Genomic DNA, 24,357 nt, shown 5'->3' with positions numbered 1-24,357 from the left:
GTAAAGCCACAAGTTTATTTCAGTAAAAGAAACAGATCAGATGATCATATCATGAATATATGATCTTATGAAAATATTTAAAAAGAAAACACTGGAGTATGGTTGATAAACATAGTTGTAGTATTTATTTATAGTTTTACTCAGGTTATTTGGATTATAATGTTACTGCTTAGAGAAATGCCCTCCAGGACTCCAGGTCCAGCACATCATTCAGGTCACAAGTCAAAGGTCACCTGGCTCTTTGCTGCATGAGTAGTCATGTGACAGGAATATTTACATCCTGGAAGGCAATTCTGGGTTTAGTTGTCTATATTAAACAAGACTTCAAGAACACTGGGAAGTATTTGCATGAAAGTGACATATTCAGTGAAGAGTTTATGCTGCTCACTTTTTTGTGAGCTGATATATTAGAGGATTTGCAATATGGCTTGTTTACGCATTATGTTTGTTCATAAAAGAGCCCTTTGTGACTAATTGATCACTGGTTTCTTCCAGCAGGTTGCATAACTAAATCATACATAATCTCCTCACCTTTGTATCCTGAACACCCATATCATTAAGCTAATGTTCAATACCAAAGTGGGAAAACAGTCTGGTCTCAGGGTATGGTAGGAATAATAACTGGTTCTTTTTATTAAGCACTTTGCTGAACCACAGGCACGTGTTTGTATTGAATAGGCTGCAGAGCTGAGAGGAAATCCCTAATGATATTAATTTAAACAAACCAAGAAAAAAAACACCATAGCCTTATATATACAAGTGGATGGGGTTGACATGTGCAATAGGTGCATGGGGGAATATCAGGGCTGTACGTGGCATTAGTACATGTAGCCTTTGGAGTAGGGCTGAGGGCCCAAGTTGGTGGCAGCGGGTTCAGAGGGGTAAGACACTCCTTCGTCCAAGTGAGACAGTGGCACCGTGTCTTCCTCATTGACATAGCGCTCAAACTCGGCCTTCACGCTAGGCCGCTGATTGTCAGGGAATGCCAGGGAGATCAGTGCCTCCGGCTCACACACGAATTTGTAAACGTAGCGCTCCCCAGCCACCTGAACACAAGAACAATGTTGTGATTAATTACATGATACTTTATAAATTATTATATATACGTAATAAAAATTGGTTACTTTGAGTCCTACAGATACCTTTTGCATAATTCCTTTCTCGTAGTAGTAGCGCAGGGAGCGACTCAGTTTGTCATAATTCATGGCTGGACGGTTCTTCTGCATCCCCCAGAGCCTGGCGACCTAAAATAGCAAGAAACGCAAATGTATGGTTTTCAGATGAGCGGCTGCTCTGGGAACTTATTCACACATGCACCTTTAAAGTTACTATAAACTTATATGTGCTCTGTTTTTTTTTTTTTTTGAAGCATGATTGAAAATGGTATTATACATCAATAATGAGAAGACAGGATACTGCAGAGCATTGTCTCTCAGTGCTAATTAGTAGCTGTCAGCTTTTCAGAGGAGTCTCAGTCTGTAGGAAGTACAACTGAGCAGCATGGATAAGCCATGACTGGTTCCAATATTAATCAAATGGCCAAAAAAGCTACGACCATCCCCCACACCTCATCCAAATGTTAACCATTCACTACTGGATTTCTTATGAATCTGAAATTGTGGGACTGTGTTTTCTGCTTGCATGGACCAGAACAACAGTTAATGACTTTTTCCTTTGCATCCATTCCTATAATGTTAAAATATAAGACTATTAAAAGTATACAATCCTATTGACACCAACAACGATACGTGCTGTGATATCATCCTGTCACTAGAGGGCATTGCTGACTGTGTCCTGTTTTAAACTTTATTTTTAAATGTCTGTCTAAAGAAGTTTGGACATTCCGATATGGTTCTTTTTTCCGTCACCAAACTGACTATTTTTTACCCAGAAATATGACACTGTTGCAGAACCCTCACTTTCTCTGTACAAACAGACAAGCCAAAGCAATACTGTAGCAGACTTATGCATGCCAATTATCTCTTCATACATTAGTAAAACATACTCTTAAGTCTTAACTGTTCAGCAACCGCTACTCGAGACTTATGAGACCATCCCTGAGGTGCTGGTTTTGTCTGATCTCTCTGAGAGTTCCCAGGTCTAATTGGCATAGTAATACCCCAGCACTAATGAATGATTAATGCAGTACAGTAGAGCTGGCCTGATGGAGGCATCTCTGTGTGACCGTCTGCTGACTCATGCTATTTAGCCGTCTACTGATCACAGACAATGGGAGGTTAACATTCATGCCTCAACCACAACAGCTTGCTTTGACTTGGCCAAAGTGGAGGTCTGTAATATTTGGTAATGGAGCCACACTCCATTTTGTTTCTCTCTGTCGTTAAGTGAAGTAAATAATGCATGGCTGCTAATGGAGGCAGGCTTTGCGTGGGTGGGTAGGCCCTGGGGAACAGCATGCTGATCACAGGAAAAATCTCTACATCTTCAGATGAACAGCTGAAGTAAATTTACTTACAAACACAATATCTATAAAATGTCCATGAAGCTTTGCAGCGATAGGTCAATTTTAAAAATCTAATATTTTTTAAAACCAATAATATTTTAATAGGCTTTTTAAAACCAGGACAACCGAGTGTGTAATCCTGAAGACGCTTGCAACTCCTCATATTTTACTGCCTAAAGTCCAGGAGTTTTGGCGTGCCACTTTTAGACATTGTGAAATAATAGTATCTTTACTAAGTCATATCATTCATTCATCTTCAGTAACCGCTTTGATCTGGTCAGGGTCGTGGTGGATCCAGAGCCAATTTCACGAACATTGGGTGTGAGGATGCCCTGGATGGGATACCATGCACACACATTCACACACTTATTCACACCTGGGGCCAATGTAGAGTAGTCAATGCACCTACTGGCATGTTTTTGAACAGTGAGAGGAAACCGGAGAACCCAGAGGAAACCTGCGCAGACACCATGGAGCTGTGAGGAGACAATGCTACCCACTGCGCCACTTTGCATAACTCGGATTGTTTACATCAAATCAAAGGCAAAGGTGATCCAGAAAGCCCTCACCTCTTCTGGCTCGATGAGTTTGAACTCCATGCCACGACCGGTCCAGGCAATAAAATGTGCATTGCCAGGATCATCCAAGAGGGCTACCAGGAACTGCCAGAGCTGCAGAGAGCCACGCCGCTGATAGGGGGCGCCGTCACGGAACACACTGCTGCCCTCCTGTTTCACTTCACCTAAGCACAGACAGATACAACACATTAACCCAGTGGACAATAAAATTATATTACATATTACTTTTTTTTTTATTTTCTTTAAATACTACTTCAGTTTTTATAGCTTCTTCAAAGTTTATATTTTATCTCCACATTTAAAAAGGGGAATACTGTACAGTACATTAGTTAACATGAATAAATTATGTACTTCAACACCATATGTACCATCTTCAGCATCTTCATTTTCTCTATTAACAAAGTAATATTTGTATTAATACATTTTTTAAATAATAAACCAGATAATCAAGACAAAGTGATGTTTTTATAGCTAGATTTCTCTCAATAACTATTGTATGCTAAGCACAGTGTACCCAGTTATGTTAATAAGGGTCTATTTTTACATTTAAAGCATTTTGGATGTGTAGAAAAGCTCCAGACATCATTCAGGAAGGACAATACTGACAACCTTTGTTCCCATGGCTTATTCACTTCAGCCTGGTATTAATAATCCTGTGCTTAAGGAAATCAGACCGTGAGAACTTTGCAGGCTAAATGACAACTGGATGGTGCTTCTACCAGTTTAGCCAGTGAAATGATCTACAGCTATTTGAGACCCATCAATCACCCACACCATGGGAACTGGCAGCTCTGTTTCCTTCACCAAATCACAAGCGCCTAGGACATCATCATGCTTGAGAAACTATAGTGTGTGACCCAGATCACGATAACACAGACTGCTTATTGTGTAGGACAGTATTGGATGCTTTTAAACAGTAGATGATGTTACAGAGAAAGAACTGGATTGATTCTTGTCAGTGTAAAGGGTTGTGCTTCCTTTCCCATAGAGTTAGGCTGCATCGTCTTCTACTGTGATGCAAATCTCAGTGACAGTGTGATTGTTAGAAGAAATGGAGAAGTTTAAAATTAATGTGAAGTGCATGTGCATGAAATACCTTCGAATTTCTCTGGAACAACGCGGGCGTCACTTTCAAACATGTAGCCTAAAAACAGGACAAAGGGGTGTGTAAGTTCACTGGCTTGAGTAATGTTTTTGGATCAGTTCAGGGTTAAAGACAAGCTAAACAGAACATGGTAGAATATTAATGGCAGTCATTAGAAGAAACAATTTCTGTCTGCCTTCTAAATACATGCAAGATAATGACATAATTGTACAGTTTCATAGCCATTCAACTACTACTGGCCATTTTCAAGCACGTCAAAGGATGGGGTAATTACATTATCATTAGCTGTTAATTTACTACGCTTTCAGTAAAGGAAGTGAATAAATGTCTATACTTAATCCCTCATTAAGGATTTGCTTGTGACTGAAATGACTCAAAATGGTGCGACAAATAGTTCTGGGTGAGCAAAGAAGTGGGTTATTTTTCTTTGCTGCAGGAAAAATACTGGCCTTGTCCAGTAGTAATATTTACTCTGGACTTCATCAAGCAGCAGAGAGACGAGTGCTGGTGCCAGTGGAAACACCGACCCGCTGACTTGGTTAGCCAATGACCGCACAGCACTGGCCAATCCTAGCCAAATATGACTGATGTGTGCGAGATACACACATCCTAAACCTGAAATTTTGTCTATGCCTACAGTGAAGACAGGCACTAAAATTCTTCAAATAATAAGCAGTGATGGCCATACGTTACCTTCATTGTTGTGCTGGGTATTGGGGTAGCCTTCGTTGTGGTGGTACATGGAGGTGCAACCAGGTACATCTGTAAGGCACAACACAGGGATGTGGCCTTAAATTACAATGTTAGGCCTCATATCGCTCATCTCAAAATAAAATCTGCACCCATCTCATTCTGTTGGAATGAGGTACATGAATCTGCTGATGTGATAGCGTCTATCTCTGAATGCATCAAGGACAAAAGCTGCATTTATCATATCACCTGTCAACTATGATCTTTTAGAGCTATGACCAATGAAGCAAAATGACTCATGTCTTATGTTTTTTTATTATCATCATTGTTATTATGGCAATTGATTTCCTCCCAAGCTTAGAGTCTATTAAACCACTAAACAATCAAAACAAGCTCTGTCTTTGTCTCAGCATAAGTAAATAAGTAGTGGGGAGGGTGTAAGGTGGAGCAGTCTTGCGTCTATGTAGTTACTCATGCCTGGGGAATGCAGTGGCACAGGCCACGATAAGATGTCACAGGGGAAAACAGAGCTCTTGCTTCAGAGGTTAAAGCGCTATGCCTCTTGTGAAGCTACCAGCTTTGCTACAGTATATGATCTTCTATTACTTTCTTCATGTGAATGAATGCTATGTGAGAATAGTAATCATATGGAGGATAGCTTTCTGATTGGTTCAAGTCAAATTCTGGAAATTAGAGAGTTTTTCCCACTCCTCTTGGGCATTCATTTAGTAGTGCAACCGCAACAGCTGGCTAGAGCAGGACTGGTGTTTCTACTGATAAACTGTTGGGCGTCATCGTAGATAGCACATAGTATTCATGGCCAACTACCTTCTTCTGATGCCTCACGCTTCCCAATTTGACAGAATTCTTTACATTAGTTGAACTTCAAATCATGATTCATCAAAGTCATCAATACATTATAAAAATGGAAATACTGAAGAGAGCTACAATTACCCCAATTCATATCTTCATTAGTTATTGTTAGAGTTATGACTGTAACTTTTGTGTGAATGCACCCTGTGGTGTTCTGAAGAAGAACAAAGAATCTAAAACACTGCTGATTGTGATCTGTCCCCGATGAGTTGTATGTCCATGCAGTGTCAGTGACGCAGCACAGAGACTGCACTGGCTTGCAATGTGCAGTAAACGCTAAAGCTGAATGTGGATGGTCTACTTCTTCCTGCATCTACCTCACTCTGCCCTGCCCCCTGGCCTCATACTCATGCCCCCTTCCCACCACCACTGCAGCTCACATTACCACCGCTACGCTTGTTTTTCCATTATGAGTTCATCTGCCTGCAGAAAAAGGAAGCTGCTGCTGCAACCCAACACCCTGAAGCACTCCAATGGGGATTCTAGTCTTTCCAGTGCCCTCCATTTTCTCAATGAAATTCCTATGCGTTACAGCCTTTCACAAAGTTGAGGAGAGGAGGTGTGGTGAAAAGACAGAGAGGAGAATAAATGGACAAATACAGTTGAGACCTTTATAAAATGTCATGGATGTGGAAAAGAGAAATAAAAAAAATAAAAAGATACAGAGAGAAGAAGAGGAAATGGCTTTGAATTCACAATGCTTACAGTAGTGGCCTCAAACATCTTTACTTTTAGAGAAAGAGATGAGATACAGAATCCTTTTAATGGAGCTCAGCATGGTATGAGATGAGGTATGAGGTTAATGCATGAGTAATACTTAGTTAAGGCTCCCTGGTCCCTCTGCTTTTCTTCCAGTAATGTGTTTTGTGAGTTATACCCGTGCCTCCATGCTGTACCACATGATACACTCACCAGGCTCATAAGTGTAGTCAGTGGGTTCCTGCTTGACCATCATATGGGCTGGAGGGAACCGCTGAGGGGCCACTGTGCCCATGTGGGCTGCTCGCTCGTACAGCGGGTCCAAGAATTCCTGCTTGAAGCTCTGCTGGAGGTAGGGCATGCAGGGGTCTGAGTGCTGTCGGTGGTACCCGCTGCTACCCCCAGTGCCTGCACCTCCTGCAGGGGTAGAGGGCATACGCTGCAGAGTTTGACCTGGAGGTCCGAACGGGGCACACATCTCTCCTGAGCCAGTTGGGAACCTGGAGCTTGAAAGAGTAAACCAAGGCAAACCTTGAGCCATATATGGAGCAACTGGATTATCACTACAAATATTTCAATCTGTTCTTATAATAAGTCTAAATGTGTTATACTAACTGGTAATTATGGGTTATTTCCTTATAATTTGCATATTCTGGGATTTGAACACTAAACCTTAGCTGCTGAGCTACCACTACCCAATAGCGATAAATAGTAGTGCTATTTGCCCTCAGATAGTGCTGTATGCTATGTTACAGTTATCTGTACCCTGCTCAAGTACCTATGTCTGTTTCCCAAAACATAACATACCGATCAATTTAGGTGAAGTTCTTTTAAATTGTGAGAGAATGGCATTTTTCATGGATTGCTAGTGTTAACACAAAACATTAATGACTGTAGTAAAATAGAAGATCTTTAAGGTAGGATGTTTATTTGATTTTATTTGACCATGGCATGAAGAGCGTGACCAAAATGCTGGTGGCGTTACCTGGGATTCATGGGGTAAGTCTGGCCATGGCTGGGGTGTGACTGACTGGCAGAGGGAGAGTTCATGTACCCCGTTTCATGTCGGGTGCCCACCAGTGATTTTGGGGAGTAATGTTGCATGGGGGACATGGGAGTCCCAGGGCAGGAGCTTTTGGGTCCTGCTGCTGATGTTGCTGATGCTCTCTTCTGTTCATAGGCACTGTTAAGACACGCAGCATCACACACCATCCAAACATGTCAATACAATACAATAATCCAGCTGTCTGGCATTAGCCTATTTGAGAGTGTACTTCCTTTAGCATAGTCTAAACATGTGAACGCCTGCTGACCTGGCGTAAAGGCACTGCTCTCCACTGGGATAGCTGAAGCTCTGCTTGTGACTGCAGGACTGGCTGGGGTCTGAGCCTGGGCTCTGAGGCTCCTTCTTAATCTTCACCGGCGGGCTGTGGAATGCCACTGCTGCAACAAAGACAAACAGGTTCATTAATATATCCACATTCCAGCTTAGCCCTCTTAAGCTCAAGGAGCAGCCCTAGGACAAATACTTTTGTCTGCACTGGAAATACCAGAGTAGTTCAATGACTCCCCAGACCAAAACAGGATCGGAGACATGTGACACACATACATGCATTTCAACTTCTGTTTAGGAGCTGCTTAGGTCCTCATTCGTACATCACAGCACACACAAAGACACGCAAAACACATCAGACATTCCTTGTGTTGAGTGATGCATTCACCTTCACTCTCCTACATCAGACACAACACAGCTATTAACGTTTCATAAATATTCACTGTCCTAACAAAACTCTAGTGATGGACAGAATTCGTGTTCCAGCCTTTTGTTTGTGGTTATAACACTGAAACTGAGGTGTGTCATTAACTGTTTTCAGTGTTTAGCTTCACAATGTACGCTCAACCTCATAACAAACATTTTGCGCATTTTGAGTCTTACAAAAGTGCATTATGCTCTTTAAACAACATAACACAAAAATAGAACAGCAGGAATACTGATATCAATTTACAAAAAAAGGATTCCTAGTTTGCCTAATTATCCAAATTACTCTATAATGCAGTAATGTAGCTTACTCCAAATGTCTCCTCCTGTGATTTGTCATGATTTGCTCAGCTTATCTGTGGAAGATCTGTGTCCGTTATATATACAAAAATGCACATACAGCAAAAAGTTGAATTTTTTGCGCAATAAGCCAACAAGATTTTTAGCATCTTGTTTATCACTTTTACTTACTTCATTTAAAAAAAAAAAAAATTACAACACAGTCAACTGCGTTTTTTCACCATATCTATGATGTAACTAATAACGAGAGTATGCTATTACCAATTGGATACCATGGAAATGAGCTGATTGTATTTTTGTAAGGGAGGTGACACAAAGAATGATCACTGATTAAAATAATTTGATTATTATTATTATTATTTTATTTTATTGTGTTTTTATTAAAAGAAAACCATTGCAGGGTCCGCATAAGTAAGTCCCAGAACTCAGGCTCTTCACATCTGAGATCCTGCAAGTTAATGCTACACTCAACTAAACTAAAACTAAAATGTAGCTAAAAATTTCTGACCTCCAACTAGAAAAAAAACAAACTGAACTCAGAATTCCCAAATTCAGCATGTGATGTCATATCAACATGGCTGCTCACAGCATCAGCAGCAAACGCTTCCTTATTTTTAAATGAGTTAAACTGTACATACAGACATACTAACCTGTTAAATCTAGAACACTGACTATGCAGTTCACTGTTTTGAGGAGATAAATATAAATCATTCATAACAGTTAGCTTGGTAGATTTTTGCTAACAAAAGACAAGCATGGAGGAATCCATGTTTTTTCCACTTGGTAGCTTGAATGTCTGAAATTGACGTAATTGAGTTCCAACTTGAATGCAATATAAATACTGCATACATATGACCATATCATTGTAAAAATAAAGAAAACATCACTGAGATATTTTTTTGAGCTTGTCAAAGCATGTCACTGATGACAAAATAATAATATTAGTAATTGACCATGCTAAAGTAAGTGTAATTTTCATGGCCAGATCCAACACATAGCCATTAAAAACTGCATTTCCTTTAAGAGTGACCTGTCCATCTTGTGTTAAGACGGACTTGTCAGTGGAACAGCCAATGAGCAGGCTCGGCATGCGTGGGGCCTGGGTCTGCGCAGCAGCACAGCACTGCTGTTTATTATTGGAGGGGAGCAGCCACAGCTCTCAGACTGTGCGGTACAGGATGTTTTTCTGGGCCACTCAGGGTAAACAGCAGCAGCTGTGCTCCTCCAGCTGAGCCCCAGCCTGTGTTTATAGCTGTTTATGTGTTGATTGTCGTGGGTGCAGACCTGACCGAACAGGCACGGCTTAAACCTAAGCTCAGGTAATTACACAGTACCTCTCAAGGACGAAAAAGGAAGAGAGAAAAGGCCTACTCTTACTATAATACTGCAACAAAATTAACAGCCCTCCCACATGCATCAGACAGAGAGAGAGAGAGAGAGAGAGAGAGAGAGAGAGAGAGAGAGAGGGAGATGGGCGATAGGGAGATGGCGCTCATTTATCTCCTATTTTCCCATGCTGGCCAGGGTGACGAGGAAATGTTGGCTTAGGATAGAGCTCAGAATGGATTACAGAGTATTTAAGATGGCTTTTCAGACAGGGAGATGATGGGTTAAGCATTTTAATCCACTCAGCCCATAAAAATGTGCCATAAAGTCTACAACTTTCAGATGGCTAACATACCAAGAGACATATTCTGATAGAAATAAACTTACAAATATGCATAAAGATATTTCAGCATAATCTCTCAAAGCAGTCGAAATTTAAGGTGAAAGTTGTTCAGGATTTGTGTTATTGTGTACTCAGTCTTGACAAAACCAGGAACAAATTTATGCATTAATACAAATTCATATTAAAAATTACATGCATCAACTTACAAAAAATAATAAAAATCTTAGAATTATACCCAATTTTTTCTACCTGTAAAATGTCAAACCATGGCCCATTAATCTAAACAAGTGTCATGGTTGGAAGAAATCCTCCAGAAAATGTAACATTATCAAGATGTTTCCTGCTGCCATTAAACCTGCACTGAGTTTATAGACCAGTGGCAGAAGGGTAAACAGAGATGTGACACTAAAGGTACTTTGTGTTATACTTTTCCTGTCCTCTTTTTGTGGTAATTTGACAAAAGCAGCCAGTCTCTGGTTTCTCTCTTTTCGATTCATTTAGAAGTTACATCACGTTTCCTCAAATCCACTCATATTTCATGGGTTTTGTTTCTTGTAAGAGAGGAAGGAGGGTCATGAACTTGAATGTGGAGTGTGACATCTGTGTAAAGTGTTTACATATTTTTGATCGTATACTGTACACAGTACATACATAGAATTTGTTGCAGATTCTGCGTTTACGCATCAGGCTAATTTGTTTTCCCCCAATCTTGACAGAAATAGAAATCAATATTGAAATCTATTAAATACAGAGACATCATACTTACATTTTTAATTACTTATTATTATTTTTGTGTCCTGAACTAGAATTTATTTAATTGGACATGTGACTTTGACAAACAGCAATTTCTGCCTTTACTGTTGATCTTCCAATTAAAGTTACAAACTCAACAGTGGACATGACAATTTTGTTGTTACTTAGCATCGACACCTCTCTTCAAGAACCACACATACGTGTGAAAAACCAGTAGCATTGTGCGTAAATGACGAGAGTGTCTCTCCATTCAGAATGGCTCTAAAGAGGACCTGGACTTTACATATGTAAATAGCATGCTTCAGAGGAGAGGAACAGGGAGGTGAAGGGGGATGGTCATGGTTGAGTACTTTAGGAAGTGAGGATCATTATGGAAAGCCATTCAGACAACTCCCACCACAAACAAATCTCAGGACCTCGATACCCCCACTCCCACCCCAGACAAAAAGACAGCCACCAGCTGTGACAGATGTAGGCTCCTCAAAAAAGCCTCTGCAGCTCTGACGTGTGTACCTGTTCCAACATGAATCCTATTTATGACTGAACATCCAAATATGAATCCTATTTATGATTGAACAGCTAAAAATCATACAATGTTTGGCCAGTCTTTTTTATTCGTATAGTAGCATCCTGGTGTATCAGTCTCTCAGTGGGATGTATTTAGAAATTCTAACACCATACTAATGGTAAGGTTGAATAGAAAACTAAACTCTAGAACTGTTCACTAAAACTTTTTGATGGCAGTCATATTTTTTCCTCTGTGCTGACCCTCAACACCAGTGAAGATCTGGACAGTTTTAAAACATTGTATATTCACGTCAGGATTACTTCCTGCACGTTTTCAGTTCATGACAGCTGCAGACGAAGCCAGCTCCTAAATATCTCAACAGGTACAGTGATTCACCGATTATGGTACGTTTATATCACAGGGACTATAAACACACAGCAGTGCACCAGAGCACAGGCCAGAACATGTGACAGCTGCAGGCTGTAATTTGTTACAGCGAAGGAGCCTGAAAAAAAGAGCAAATGAATAAGTAAACATGGTGTTTGATAAGATATAATTCAGTCCAGCATTTGTAATGGGCTGTGACTTTGTGTTTGAACCGATATTCTGGGAGTAAATATTCTTTTCCCCGTGTTGGTGTGTTTGATGTATTGTTATGATTAGCCATACATTAGGCTGAGGTGACAGGCTGGCTGGTTAAGATATCTACCTTGCACCCCACTGGGCAGCTCCAGTAAACAGTGATGAATCACTGAAAGCAACCAGGCTACCAAATGTGAAAGAAGGGCTTTAAATGATAAAATGGAGGTATTGATTTTTGGTATCCCACTTAACACGTGACCCATCTGTCTGGAAACAGTGGCTGTCAAAGCCTATACACCAGGCTGCGTATATAATGGTGATGTGAGAGTATTACGGGTGACAATCACAGCTGTCACAACTCGTCTAGGCAAAACGCTTTCAATGGAAGGACGGCAACATGCCAAGATGAGGGCTTAGTTATGAATAGAAGATTTGAAGCATATTGTTCATCACGCTGTTCGCTAGATTGGGGTTTGAGAAATACTTCAAATATGAGTCAAGCACTGGCACAAAAACTCTATTTCAAGGTTGGGGTCTGGAAACCTTGTTTGATTTTACTTAGGTTTTTTGTGTATTCAGTCTGTTTTTGTATGTAACTCAATCTTCAACAACACAATCAATGGAAAAGTTGAGTAAAGAGAGAGGGACAAAGAAAATGAGTGGGCTTCAGAGCTTTTAGGGAAACAAGTCTGACATTTCCACAAAGCACAGGAACATGTGCTGGACATGTGGTGCTCAGGTCAACAAGCGGAAAGAGAGCTCATCTCTCAGTCAGACAGAGCACAAGATCTGGCTCACCTTTAAACTGTGCACTACTTTTTTCTCCCCCACAAGGTTTGTATATCACTTTGACTGGTCTGCTGATATTGAGATTCTCACTGAGAACAGTACCATACCATATTGTATATGCCATGTGCTATATATAAAGACTGCAGTTAAAAAAAACTGAAGTAGAAAACAATAAGCAGTGCTTGCGAACTTCAACATCAAGACGTCCTTCACTCACTAAACTCAGTTTTCTTCATTAGTAACAATGTTAATAAGTTAATGTCACAAACACTATATGTAAAAGTAAACTGATGCAATGTCACAGTAATTATGTGGACATGGGTTTAACAGTCACCATGTGCATGTGACAAGAGTGATGCATGTTGCCAAACTCAACAGTTTCACTTCCCTTTACAGAGAATGAATGAGCCAGATGGAATTGGTTTACTAGAATACAGAAATTTTTCCACCCCCATCTCATATGTACTCATTAAAATATGAATAAAAATAAACATGGGAAAATGTCTAATCTTTTAGAAGAATACTAGGATTAAACAGAAAAAAACAAGAACCAGAAAGGTTAGTGTGGAATGATGTAATCTTATGCAACATGGGTGTTGTAATGGATGAGAGTGTGTGTGTGTGTGTGTGTGTGAGTGAGAGAGAGAAACAGCGAGAGACTGTGCAAGAAATAAATGTGTGAAGATGTATGTATAAGGAGTAATTAATCTCCCTTCCCCCATCCCATAGCTGTCCTCTTTAAATGTTTAATGCACTTATTGATTTCTCTCTCGTTGCAGAAATTATATAATGAACTACACAGTAGAGATATCCGTTCAGAGCAGTGATGTGTGGCAGGGAAAAATGGTCTCCTTATCTCCTGAGAGAGATAACACATGCCCATCGAATTCCTGTCAAACTCATAAGAAATACATTTCTACCAAGACCCTGCTCACTCTCTCTTCCAGTCTGGATTGAAGTCTTAATTATAATAGTTTGCATAACAGAGACACTCAGCCTGAATCCTGCTCTCTCTCAGCTACACTTAGGATCGACTGATCCATCATTGCTTTTCCAATATATGACCTGGCCTGTGTCAGCAGAATCGCAAAGACCTGCCTATAGAAATGGGAAGGAAAAAAAAAACGAGTCGGAGGAGTGATCCCATCTGGATTTTAACACACTTATAAAAACCTGTCCATCATCTGCATCAATATGACCTGTCAAAACACAGAAATACAGCTTCCAAATGGTGGTTGTGACAGTGGTTTGATTCCCCAGCAAAAGCCTCCGGTTCTCCTCACTCCTCTCCTGTGTGTTGTTAGATATATGGCCGCCTTGTTATCATTAGTACTCCCCCAACATTTCTTTCTTCTTTCAGCAGCAGAAAGGAGGGAAACGGGAGGGGGTGAGCAGACGACGTCCTGGGCTGGTTTGGGTTTTGCATTCTCCTCGATCTGTGCCCTCCCTTCCTCCATCCCTCTCCTTCTGGCCCAGTGAACACACACACACACACACCACTGTCCATTCAGCATGCTATACCTCTGCTTGACTGAGCTTGAGGGGGAAGTTCCAGCCAAAGCTACGTCCGCAACAGTTACAGGGAATTTTTTTTTTTACCCAAACATGGGAACTACAATTTGTTACAGTTTACAGTTCCTAGTGTAAGCATTTTTTTTTTTAAATTTTTGTTTAGATTCATTTAACTTGTACATTTATGGGCATAAATAGTAACTAGAAATATTTATTTATTTTTAGTGTGAAAAAAAAGGAAGACAAAATGAAAGAAGGAATAAACGAAAACATAAAGAAAGAAAGAAAGAAAGAAAAAGCATTACTTTCTTTTGGTCACTACTTTTTCTGGGCAGCTGGATTCATGAATGGTGATCCCGATTTCCCTCAGTGTGCTGCCTCAGCCAGTCCACACAACCAGCTCATTCATACAAATGTGGGGTTTAAGCGTGCTTCGTGTCTGTGTGTGTGTGCGTGTGTCGGTGTGTGTTCGTGTTGCCTGTAAATGAGTTATTTCTCTGCAAAAAATAAGGGAAGTGAGGGAGGGGGGAAGGACCAGCCCTCTCTACGGGATAGGATGAGGGCTTTCTGCGCATTTCTGGCAGTTCTGAGGATGTTTTTGCAGACTTGTTGCATAGCAGCTGTATTTTGGAAAGTTGAGAGCCTTCAAGCAGTATATTTTCTTAGAGGAGGAACCGGGGGGATCATACGACACAAAGATTCAGTGACATGACACATTCTACCAGAGAGCAAACAAAAGGCAACAAAACTTTTATACCGTACAAAAAAGCACAAGCACCACATTCGGAGTACTGTGCTCACTGCACTGACCAAATCCTCACAGTCCTTCTCTCCATGTTTCCATTTTGATCAAACTCTCTTCTTTGCAAAACTGGATTTATGGCCACAACTGCCTATATAATTACTCCAAGGCACAAAACCAAACAATCAGCCCACACAACACTGCAATTGCAGGATTAGATCACATCTTGGATCATTCAGAGAGAAAGAGAGAGAGAGAGAGAGAGAGAGAGAGAGAGAGAGAGAGAGAAGGAAGAGGGAGAGAGCAAAACAGATTTTCACATTTTCAACTTGGTAGAGAAACAGGAAAAGGGAGGGGTTAAACCTCCATTCAGAAAAAGGAACCATGAGGGTGGAGCCTGCAGTAGGACATTTTCATGAATGGAGAGTGTAGTCTCTGAGTGATGAGTTTTAAAGCCTTATTTTCATAAGCACCGGGATTATATTATATAGTCCAAATAAAGGTAAAAACAAAACAAAACAAAATTTAAACAATTAACAGAAGTATGAGCATGTTCTTAGTCACATTCTAGATGATGCACAGAAAAGCAGGTAAGACTCCCCCCAAAAACTTTAAGACCTAAAACCTAGAAAACATGATTCAACTTCTTTAACTTATTTGATAAAAGCCTCAGAGCGAGAACTTCTCAGCTATCATCCTACATACCATCAGTAAAATGGAGTTTAATGTAAAAACCACCTTGGTAAACAAATATCTCATATACCATTGCAAAATAAACTTCAGTATATTTGGAAACTTGTACAGCTTTGGCCATAACTGCTGAGTTCTAGCATGGCTCTAAAAGGAGATTTGCTGGTAAATTTGCTGGTAGATTTTCTGGTAAATTGCTCTCTACAGACCCAGTCAGTGGAATGTGCATCTGGAATAAACAAGTGTACACTAGTGCAGCGAGCCACAAATTCGGAACACCAATCTTGTCTTTTAAAGGATAACTTTCATCTGCTGTGGAGTTCGTTCCAAAAACACAACAGCAAGAGGTCACAGATGCTTCATATCAAGGCATGGATAAAGCTAGCATGGATAAATGTAGAAAATGGAGAAGCAACGGTGACAAATTTTTTTCAGCGGTGTGAGGTGTTACACAAGAGCATGCCCTGCACAGAAAAAAAAGAACATTCCAGCTTTCTCAGTGAACTATGTGAAACTACAGTTTCTCAGTTACATTCCTATGGCAACAACCGCAAAGTATGAAAAAGAAAATGGTAAACCTATGATTTGATGCTTTGCCTCTGATGTGTTTACAGACAAAGACACAAGGAGACTGTTATGAAACGTAGTATACTGACATGACTTCCCAAAAAGTTAGAGCTTAAATGTCAGTACTACCGTACAGTGTACAGTTTCATATCTCTTAAACTGGTGGTTTCAATCTACCTCCACCACAGTGACCACAAACATGAGGGAACCCAAGCTTATTTTCATGGTCGCTGTCAACTATAGCCCTCTTTTCTGAGTGAACACAGACTGCCAGGCATACATATGTTATTACTGCATTGTACAAGTATGAAAGGGTGGATGTAGCTGTCAATCAAAGCTTTGCTCCACTTAGTTAATATGACGGGACTGTCAAACTGAGCTTCCACTGCCTTCGTGAGTAGCTGTCATTGACACACCACACTGTGGCAATTGGTTCTGCCCTTAATGGGGTTAAGTAGACATGACCCCTCAATGCCCCAGAGTTCATCTCCACTTCCTCCTTCCCATTGTGGGACAACAGACAAAAACAATATGTTGTGGGAGCATCTGTCACCACAGGTCAGGTGCATGATGGGGTTAAATAGCAATGTTTGCATACACCAAATCTGAGCTCACGAGACACTAAGATTCTGTGCTCAATCCATTACTGAGCCACGGCTCAGTTGAAGTTACAATTTCTGTCAGAAGAAAAAAAAAAAGGTTGTTTGTGTGACTCATGCCTTGAACTCTATAACCTCCTAAAAAAATGCCAGCAGTGTTTTCACAACAGGACTTTCAGACTTGCCAACGTGGTAAAGGCCCAACCCGTAAGTCTGTGAATGGCTTCGACAAAAGGTCCAGGAGAACTATTTACAGAGTGCACACCCCTCCACAAAACCTGGCACGCCATTGTGTGGAGACACAACAAAAAAGGAAACCAGCTAAAAAGGCAGCCTTGGTGTTGTGCGGTACAGGAATTTGCTTTCCCATTTACACCTCTGACAGACACAAAAGGGAATCTTTGTGTGCGGGTTCTGAATGATCTTTTACCGGTTTCCTGAGCTGCTCAATTGAGCCTTTGAAGCACATGCAAATGGAAGGTGCTCTTTAATATGAGCATCCATATGTATATGTTAGAGTAGCAGGTCGTGGATAAAGTGTCTCTCACAGTGGTTCTTGCGCAGAGCTTCGGGGACTGTGCTATTATATCGCTGATAAACACAACAGCCACACCTAAGCCTCAAGCAGTTTCTGAATCAGTCACTCCCAATCTTTCAATGCAGAGTACTAACGTTCTTTCTTGTTTTCTCCCATTCTCTCTCTCTTTGCCCCCCCCCCTCCACCCCCACCAGTCACAGCAATACAAACCTACCCTTTTGTTATATTTACATACTGCCAATGATTAGCAAAGTTTTAAAGGAGGGTTTACTTACAGTTTTCTGAGATGAAGTCAGGAACAAACTGCTCATCACTGTCAGGTACTTGAGCTGTAGTTTAAAAAAAGGAGAAAAAAAAAAGAAAAGAAAAGACATGCTTAGTACCTGGACTTAAACTTCGAAGATATTACCAAGATGAGTACACATTACAAAAGACAAACATGGAATTGTGAAACTGAGAATGTTATGGTTCTATAAATTATTTTGTAATACATTGTCCTTACAATGCAGGTGGAGGATCAGAGTCATAATTTGTCTTTACACAGAGCCATTTGTTGAGTATAAGCAGTACTGTTAGCTGAGGAATAGACTAAGTGTGTCCATTAGGCTGGCCTGTCTCTCCCTTCATCTTCATCTGGGTGAAACCTGAGTTACTGCCTCTGGACAGCCATGTGACCTTCAACTCTACTTTCCTCTGTGCCAGCACTTTTCCATCGGCGGCAGATCAATACCTCAGTTGAATGTTGTGTGTGCATGTGTGTGAATAGTTTGATTACATCAAATCGATTCCATCAAATGTACAATACACAGTGTTTCTTCATCCAAAATTTTGTATGTTTGTTACAGGAGTACTAAAGATACTAACAGGAAAATGGTGGATTCCAATGAGTTGTTATTTGGTTGCCGGCCATCCTAAATGTCACAGCCTATTTTGTTTTAGTCATATTGTAACATACATGATTCACTGATCAGAGAAGCCACATTTGACTGCAGGTATTCAGAAGCTGTCAAGCTATGTGTTGCTGACTGACAGTCATACTCTTGCAGCTTATTGAACCAAACTGATAGTGGATCAATACTGGAGCATAAGAACTGATGGCCAAGCTGCCTAACACCATCTGTCTCAGTCAGCATCATAGTGCCTGGTCTTATCCTGCTGATGGACTTTCAGAGCTGACTGATGTAGCTAATGTATGTGCAAATCTCATTCAGCATGTGTTCAGGCAAAATAAGAAGTGGAGAGATGTGCTTAGCTTGTGTTCATGTCTAATGTCTTGCTCTGCTCACGCCCACACTGAGACATTTCTCTGACAATGTTGATGTGGTCAGTTCGTTGAAGGGATTCTGGAATTCATCACTTGCTTTAAGCCGTACGAAGGCTGACTCTTAAGGTCAATTAAGAATTGGTTAAAGAGAGAAGCTTTACAATGAGAGGGAAGATGTGTTCAAGAAAGTGGTCATCTGACTTTTTTCACATGATTGCAATGGCATCAGAAAATACAGCCATAAGTTCTTGCAGCTAAATTCTTGCAGTAGAAACTGTACACTTTATTAGTGAGCAGTAAAATGTTTGCTTTAGTAGAAGAAAAAGCTACATCCGTAAATGAGAATATTGGTGATCCTCAAATTTCTGCCTCTTCAAAGGTCATATTGAATAAAGTCAACATACAGTTAGAGTCATATATTGCACAATTATATATTTATTTTAAAAAAAAGAATGTGCCACGAAATGTATCAGGAGGAGTCTGCAGTAGTGCTAAGTTTGCATTTCATGAACTTGCAAAAGAAAATGCAGGATCAATAATGGACCATTATTTCAAGGATAGAGGATTGTCTAAAATAAATCTGGCTCCACCTCCAATACTGACCTTCAATCACATTTCTACCAGCTCTAGAATAGTAACTGGAGTCTTTCCACGACTTGGATGACTTTCATGAATGATGACTGTGTTCTTCTTTTAACTGGGACAAAATCATCATTCATGGCGATTTACTTTTTGCCAATTAGGAATCTGAATAGATGCGAGCTTCAGACGTACTTGTTATGCAAAATAATCTTTTGTGGTTGCAGGTGCACCATTGCCATTATCACAGTCTATATGCCTTTCTATGGACACAACACACTCATTTACTCTCCAGTGAGTCTGAAAGAGGAGTGGGGGAGACGGAGAGCTCCAGGCAGTGGCCCTCTGTTGACATGCAGCCCAGGTAGGACGACAATTAGACCTCACATTTAGCCAGAACTTATTCAGGAACGTAATAAACCAGATCTTGCTGTGGTGGCTGTTGCATTGCCAGTGCTTTATAATGTCGACTCTTAGCCACAGTCAATATCATAAAACATGATTTAAAAAATGACAACCCTTATTAGTACAGTAAAAAGATTTCCATACGTTTATGTTATTTTTGCTTTCAGAGGAACTCAAATTTGTGGTAAGGTGTGACATAGGCTTAGGTTTACAGTCATTGCTGCCACAGTTATCCAGACGGCAAAGAAGAGTAAGTGAATGTTATAAAATTGCACAGTAACAATCTTATTTAATCTAAAAGATAAGGGGTCTTATTGATCAAGTGCGAATGTACAAAAGTACAAGTGGAATTATACTGTATTACACAATGTCTTAACTATGCCCTTCAATTTAGAATTCTACACAGCTACATATATGGCAAAAGCTGATTTTCCTGGACCACTGCCTTTTAGTTTCCATTAAAAAGAAATAGTTAATCAACAGGCTCAGCACACATACTGTAAGAAAAAGAAGACTGACTGTCTTACAGGCCTCATGCCATCTTTCCTTTCTTCTTAGCCCACAGACTATATATACACAGCAACTAAAAGAGTAATACTGAAACTAAAGATTATTCTACCACATCCTGTTTGACGAAAATTGTGCAGTTTCTCCTTTGAGCATGCTCAGATAAATTACATTAATTTCCTACATATTGCCCCATCCTACTGCTATAGTGTAATTCTATTAGACCCACTCAAGTTTTCTTCTTTTCTGCCCCGAGGAGGAGCACAAAGCTGTTTTTCATGAGTCAGAGCCAATATTTGGTCTTCCAGATCAAACAGTAAATCATTCAAGCTAGTTTCAACATGCCTGAAAAGGAACGCGTGCAATACGTGTAAAGAAAAAAAAATACATTAAGAATTGTCTGGACATCAGTGCCTCTGGCTCACTAGTTTCTGGAGCTAAACCGGATCCTAACCCAATCTTCCCCTCTCCTTCTCTCTCTGCGTATGTGTACGTGTGTGTCTCGAGTCAGTTCGCTTCCAGGAACGTCTTGTCGAGGGCTTTGAAATGCAAGTCAGCACAAGACTGAAAGTGTGTCTGTGCAAGCATGGAGACATGTTTCCTTTTTCTCTGAGGGAGGCTGAATGACTTTTTTTTTTTTTTGGTCAGACAGATCCTGGGAGGAGCCAGGAGGTTTTTCTTAAAGAGTAAAGGCTAATAACAAGACTCGACAAGCTTCCCCATTCACAAATTTCTTGACCTCGTTCTTGCTCTTCCTCTCACCCTTTGATAAAAAGCCCTAAAGCCGCTGTTTTTACAGTGTGGTGAATCATCCACAACCACAATCACCTGATAATAAGCTGTTCAACCAATCTAGTTGAAAAAAGCAAACAAAATCAGGGGGTATCAGACTCAAGAAAACCCTACTTCCCTTTTTGTCTTCTTCTAAATACCTTTAATCAGTCTGTTAACATTTGATATGTTCAGTGTAATTATATATATATATATATATATATATATATATATATATATATATATATATATATATATATATATATATATATATATATATATATATATATATATATATATATATACACACACACACACACACACACACACACACACACACACACATACAGTATAAAAACTCTGAGTATTACGTAATGACCTTGATATGTTACTAGATCTTATCTTGTTTCAACTAAAACTGGCTGTATCTTTGAGTAGAACTGAGAGAAGACGACAAATACAAGAGTGCATATGTTAAATGCTTTTCTCATAATAACAGAAAGTGAAAGAAAATATGATAGGAAGGAACTGTGAGGCATAAGTGGCCTAAAATAACAGTCGGTTAAAAGTCCAGAGATTCCCATTTTCAAAGCCCTGAGCATTAATCACACCAAGCATTAATTACAGCTTCACTTTGACATGTGGGCATTGACCTTGAACTACAATAGCACACTGTCTGTGTCCCCTTCTCACCCTCTTTTCTTCATGTAAAAAAGCTGTCCTGAAGAACCTGATATTTTAACATTAAAACAAAGTTTGGTTTGTTCTTTTTTGCTCTATTTTGAACTTTATATTCACAAAGTTAATGTTAGTGCATAATATCCATACATTTTTAGATTGTGAAAATTAGTTGATGATTACAATGTCTAAATTCCCTTTGGGCAATTTTTTATGCATTCATAAACTACATGGTCAAAAAATACAGTATCAGAGAAGTTAACAAAATAAATAATACTGCTGACCAAACGTTAATTCTGTTAACATCCTGTTTTCTATTCATCACTAACCCAAATACTGTAAACTGTTTCTGCCAAGCCACATTTCACCCATTTGTCTCCTGACCATCCAGCTGTGATGCTAATTATTTACATTAACTGTAAGCGTCCACTATAGACTATATTAACCAAATGTCCAAACGGTATCAGTGTCTAAGTACCAGATATTTATAGGGAGAAAAACAGCTTTAAAACATATGTAGAACTAAACATTCACCAAACACTACCAATCGTCCATTAATAATGAAAAAAGCTGGGTAAGATGTAATATGGTATCAGATTCATACCCGAGTTAAAATCCCATTTTCTCTCAGATAAAATAGACACTAGACACTGGCCAAGAGTCAAGGAGATCACGTTTCAATCTATGCTGAACTATCCAGCCATTCATCTAATCAAAGGAGCCATTCCTTCTTGGTATATAATTAATCCCTTCTTTGCCCAAAAGCAAACAGACTCAGCTATATCCAGGTTATACTTGACAATTCCTAGTTGCCAGCAGAAGCAATAGATATGATTCACAAAGAAAATGCCGATCTTACCTTCTGTGAGCCATGTCTCCTGAAGCTGACTTAAATCTTGAAAGAGATCTACAGGATGTACAAAAACAAACAAACAAAAAGCATATATTAGTACTTCGGAGCAAACTCTTCAACATGGATGGAAAATATGAACTCTTTTAAAAGTTACTTGATTACTGTTGACTTACTATTACTCTTTGGAAAAAATAAAAGAAACATATGTACTTCATGAGTCTAATGCCCAAATAAAAGCCACAGTTAGTTTCCTAAACTCGCTTACTACTTTACCTTCGGATTCCTGAGGGGGTAATTCGGTGTCCATGTATTTCCTTTTTGCTGCCACCAACAGTCTATTTAGGGGCCCATTTCCTTGCGACCTCTGGAAAACACCAGGAATATTATGTAAGCGGAAATATATACACATGTGGAAAAAAGAATTGTCACTGGGGCAACATACATGATGGTCAGTTTGTACTTGTAGACAAACATGTAACACTTGAATACAATACATAATCCTTTTTTACATATCAGTGTTGAAGATTGAAGTCTGCCATAATGTAGGTTGTACTGATACCCAGGCTGATTCCTATTAGGTAGACCATGAAGTGCTTTCTATAGCAATACCAGCAACTATCAATATCTAAGAGTTCAGTTTAGTTTAAAAATAAAAAAAAAAAACAGTCCAAAATGAGTCAGGTCAATTATTATTTGTATGGATTCAATTCCTGCAGTTCAAAGATCCCTGAATTTTCATACTGACCATCACGTAGCTAGTGAAGAGACAGTTTCTCTGGAGAGTCGTCATCATGCACGCGCACCATTATTCCAATTATAAACAACAACTTTATCAACCAACTGCAACAGCTAAGCTATAACTGTACACAAAACAAACAGCACATTTCAACAAAGATTATACTTAATAAGGAATACACAAGTTTCAGGGAGTTATTGAGGTTCAAACTCGGAGCAGTTTTCCATCGCAGTGCTGCGTAGCTCACACACACAAGCACAAAAAAGGAGCAGCAGCAGCAGCAGCAGCAGCAGCGCGCGCGCATTCCCCAAAGCTTTACTCCAATAAAGCTGTACTTACATTAGCTAAAGTGTAAGGCACTTGCTGATCTAAATATCCATCCATGTTACAGTCCATGCGTTAGCCGTTCGCGCTCATTGAGGCTGTGTGGAGCAGAATCGGAGCAGCCTGCACGGAGAGAAGGCAGTGGGACACACGCACACACATGCACACACACACACACACACACACACACACACACACACACAGACAGCAGGAGTTGTGAATGGGGCGTCCAGAAGGCTGCATGCGTAATGAGCTCCATTCACAAAAACACACTCACACACACGCAGCGCTTGCAAACTCTAGCCTAGTTAGCTTAGCAGCATGCAGCCAGGTAACATAAACATATCATGCTTCTGTTAACGCAAAGCTCAGATTAGCCTACCCACTTTTTCTGCTTAGTTTTTTAGCTTTCAGAAGATTACCATGTTGTGTAGAATTGTTTTGGAAAAGTGCATAAAGGATAATCCTGTTCACTAAAGCACGACTAAAAAAAAAAAAAAAACCTACAGTGGAAACATTCCTAAACTGTTTATATTTAAGTGTGAATGCAAAGCGTGCATAGATGTAATTCAGTTTACATGATGTAAACTGTAGTAACTGTTTTAACCTTTACATGTTTTATTTACATGTCCTGATGGCACACACAGACCTAAATAATTTAGTGAAAAACTTTACTGTTTTCTTTACTGTTGATTTGGGTAGGAGCTACTTCTCTGGCTTTCGGATGTCCGCTCAGTCGTAAAGCTTCCTGATTGGTGAATTTCCTCTTTCAAGAGCTCAGATTTCTCTCTTTGTCCTAATGAATGGTCTTACTTATGAATGA

The 24,357-nt window shown here is 39.9% G+C and overlaps 1 protein-coding gene across 6 annotated transcripts; it reads right to left on the bottom strand.

Annotated features, from left to right (window-relative positions):
* Positions 1 to 102: 102 nt before the first annotated feature.
* On the bottom strand, positions 103 to 24,357 carry etv4 (ETS variant transcription factor 4). Of its 6 annotated transcripts, none has more exons than XM_026914526.3 (13): positions 24,222 to 24,357; positions 23,550 to 23,657; positions 22,748 to 22,838; positions 22,481 to 22,528; positions 17,693 to 17,746; positions 7,723 to 7,852; positions 7,395 to 7,592; positions 6,623 to 6,915; positions 4,841 to 4,909; positions 4,139 to 4,186; positions 3,034 to 3,206; positions 1,143 to 1,244; positions 103 to 1,046 (listed from the first exon to the last, which is right to left on the bottom strand). In XM_026914526.3, the coding sequence occupies exons 2-13, from the start codon at positions 23,604 to 23,606 to the stop codon at positions 819 to 821; spliced, it is 1,491 nt and encodes a 496-aa protein (XP_026770327.1). In that variant the 5' UTR covers positions 23,607 to 23,657; positions 24,222 to 24,357; the 3' UTR covers positions 103 to 818. The 6 variants fall into 6 exon arrangements, with proteins under 6 accessions (XP_026770327.1, XP_026770326.1, XP_026770328.1 ...); XM_026914525.3 differs by having other exon boundaries at positions 24,210 to 24,348; XM_026914527.3 differs by lacking the exon at positions 24,222 to 24,357 and adding an exon at positions 24,184 to 24,202.

Source organism: Pangasianodon hypophthalmus, chromosome 12 (assembly GCF_027358585.1).
Source record: "Pangasianodon hypophthalmus isolate fPanHyp1 chromosome 12, fPanHyp1.pri, whole genome shotgun sequence".
NCBI classification, from domain to species: domain Eukaryota; kingdom Metazoa; phylum Chordata; class Actinopteri; order Siluriformes; family Pangasiidae; genus Pangasianodon; species Pangasianodon hypophthalmus.
This window is presented reverse-complemented; position numbering and strand designations above follow the sequence as displayed.